Genomic DNA, 2,595 nt, shown 5'->3' with positions numbered 1-2,595 from the left:
TTAATATTTATTATCATCTTGTATATATCATATCAGTTAATATATTATATTATTAAATATTTATTTTAATTATATTTTGAAATATTATAATTGATTAATTTTCCAAGATACTCTTTTTGATCATTTTATATTTTGTCTGTCAGTTTTACCAAACATAATTTATTAATTAACTAACTGATAAGCTAGCTACCAACTAACTTATAAGCTAACAACTAGCTTATCAATCATCTACTAACTAGCTTATCAGCTAGTTTATCAAACATAACCTAAAACTATAGGATATTTTTGTAAATTATAGCCACTACCAAGTATATAAGCAGTTATTTCATATCCAGAATGATAGCACCTAATTTTTCAGTGTCGACGGTCTGAACCGAAAATATATGTAATGTGTCGAGAAAATCACTTGGTAAAATATATGTTTATTTTACTTGGTCTTGGCTTCTTTTGTTGGTTTGTTTTTTTGTTTGGTTTTGTTCGGTTCTAACTTGGTCCCGCCTTGCACGAATTTGCTACCGAAAAATGAACAACCCGTGAACTACCGTTGGGCTACTCTAAGAACCAAACAAATCAAATAAGAGATCAAATGTTCTCCTACTTCGAATCCAATGCCTTCAAAATAAAAGTAACGATATTGTTTGAGATTGTGATTTGCACATCACTTGATAACAAAATCAGACGAATTTGTAGAGAGTCAGAGAGCATTGTTTGATTGTTTCTACCGTTCTACAGGATCAAAACGAAATTCAACCTAAAAGTTTCAGATTAAGCAAAATTTAACCTTTGGCTTGAAATCAGAAACAAAAACGAGATGAAGAGAATTAGCAATTTAATACGAATCAACGTAGATAAACGACAATTTTTATTTATATGACGATGATCTACAAAAACCTCATTACATATGCAAAGAAGAGAGAACAAGGGAGATATCATAAATACAGATGAATAATCACACCACAATCATGACGAACACGATAATCATAGCGCCAAATCAAAAAACATAATTCCAAATCAAAAAACATAACAATCACGAATTCTACGTAACAACAAATAGTAACAAATTCGAAAAGAGCAGATTCAAATTCTACCTCACTCTGTACAAAATAGTATTAACAAACCACGAACCAAATCATTGTGAGCGGAAACTAGAAGAGAAAAGCGAAAACGATTGCGGATGCAGATGCTATGGCGGTAGGGACGAAGACGGTGGTTGCGTCTGACATAGGAGCAGGAGAAGGAGGATCGGCAGCGGAGACGGTTGAAACGGCCATCATCATCATGACTACCATTACAACAAAAAGCTTCATCATCTGCATTGCCTCCATGATTAATTCTTCGTTATACTCTGCGATTCCTTCAGTTATCTGACAATGGCGGAAGAAGGGTTTAGGAACTGTTGGATTTTATAGAGGAATATGTGTGAGATCTGAACGGGCAGTGGAGATAGAAGAATGTCGCTGCCCGCTGCCCGCATTTATGGAATTTTTTGAAGGGATGAGCTGTCGGTGGTATACAGCTGTCATTAGGTGGTTTCTTTTACCACGATCTTAATTATCGTAAAGTAAATCGATTTATTTGTGTATTTTCAATTGCTTATAAAATAATTTATTGAATTATTTCGATGTGATATCGATAATAATTATTTTTTAGTGTTTATCTATACTATCTTATAATGCATTTGGCTAAAACTCTTAAAAACTCTTAAAACTCTTAAAAACTCTTAAAAACTCTTAAAGTCGTTCATCCCTAAACGATTTCATCCCTATCCGATTTCATCCCATATCTGAATTCGTGTAACTAACTACATATAAACACAATCAAATACAGGATAAACATCTCATTTTAAATATAAAAAATCTAAAATGTAATTAGTACAATAATTAAATTGTAACATAATACTTAATTATTATCTTTATAAAATTTATAATATTAAACTAAAAATAAATTGTTTTATTATTAAACTTAAATTAAATTATATATAAAAAATAAATTTTATATTATAAATCATTTGACAAAAACTCTTAAAAACCACTTTTTATGCGTAAAGTACTGTTTATTAATGCATATTACTTAAAACTCAAGATTACAAGTACATTGTACGTAGGTACAACTTATTAAAGTTCCATATCTGAATTCATGTAACTAACTGCAGATAAACACAATCAAATACAGAAAAAACATCTCATTTTAAAATAAAAAATCTAAAATATAATTAAGACAATCATTGAGTTCTAACAGAATACTTAATTATTATCTTTATAAAATGTTATATTATTAAACCAAAAATAAATTATTTCATTATTAAACTTAAATTAAATTAAAGAAATAATCTATACTGTATTATAAAGCATTTGACAAAACTCTTAAAAACTATTTTTTATGCGTAAAATATTGTTTATTAATGTATACTAGAAGGGTACTCGCACAATGCAGCGAGATACATCGTGATTTTAATATTTCATTTTATTCTTTATCTCAGTCGATGTTATAATATGACTTTATATGATTTTGAGATTGCGATAATGTTTTTATTTTTAAATAAAATATATGTTTGAAGATTTCATAAAAATTTGTCAGTATATCGATATTAGTATC

General features: G+C 28.7%; 1 protein-coding gene across 1 annotated transcript; it reads right to left on the bottom strand.

The window, feature by feature from the left end:
• Positions 1-833: 833 nt before the first annotated feature.
• On the bottom strand, positions 834-1,398 carry LOC112519688 (arabinogalactan protein 14-like). The gene has a single exon (XM_025127910.1). It carries the CDS (start codon positions 1,323-1,325, stop codon positions 1,146-1,148), a length of 180 nt encoding a protein of 59 aa, XP_024983678.1. The 5' UTR covers positions 1,326-1,398; the 3' UTR covers positions 834-1,145.
• Between the last annotated feature and the right edge of the window lie 1,197 nt (positions 1,399-2,595).

This window comes from Cynara cardunculus (genome assembly GCF_001531365.2).
Source record: "Cynara cardunculus var. scolymus isolate 2C chromosome LG 10, CcrdV1, whole genome shotgun sequence".
Taxonomy (NCBI): Eukaryota; Viridiplantae; Streptophyta; class Magnoliopsida; order Asterales; family Asteraceae; genus Cynara; species Cynara cardunculus.
This window is presented reverse-complemented; position numbering and strand designations above follow the sequence as displayed.

Coding starts and splice junctions, on each gene's coding strand:
- LOC112519688 (XM_025127910.1), bottom strand. CDS start 1,325: ATGGAGGCAATGCAGATGATGAAGCTTTTTGTTGTAATGGTAGTCATG.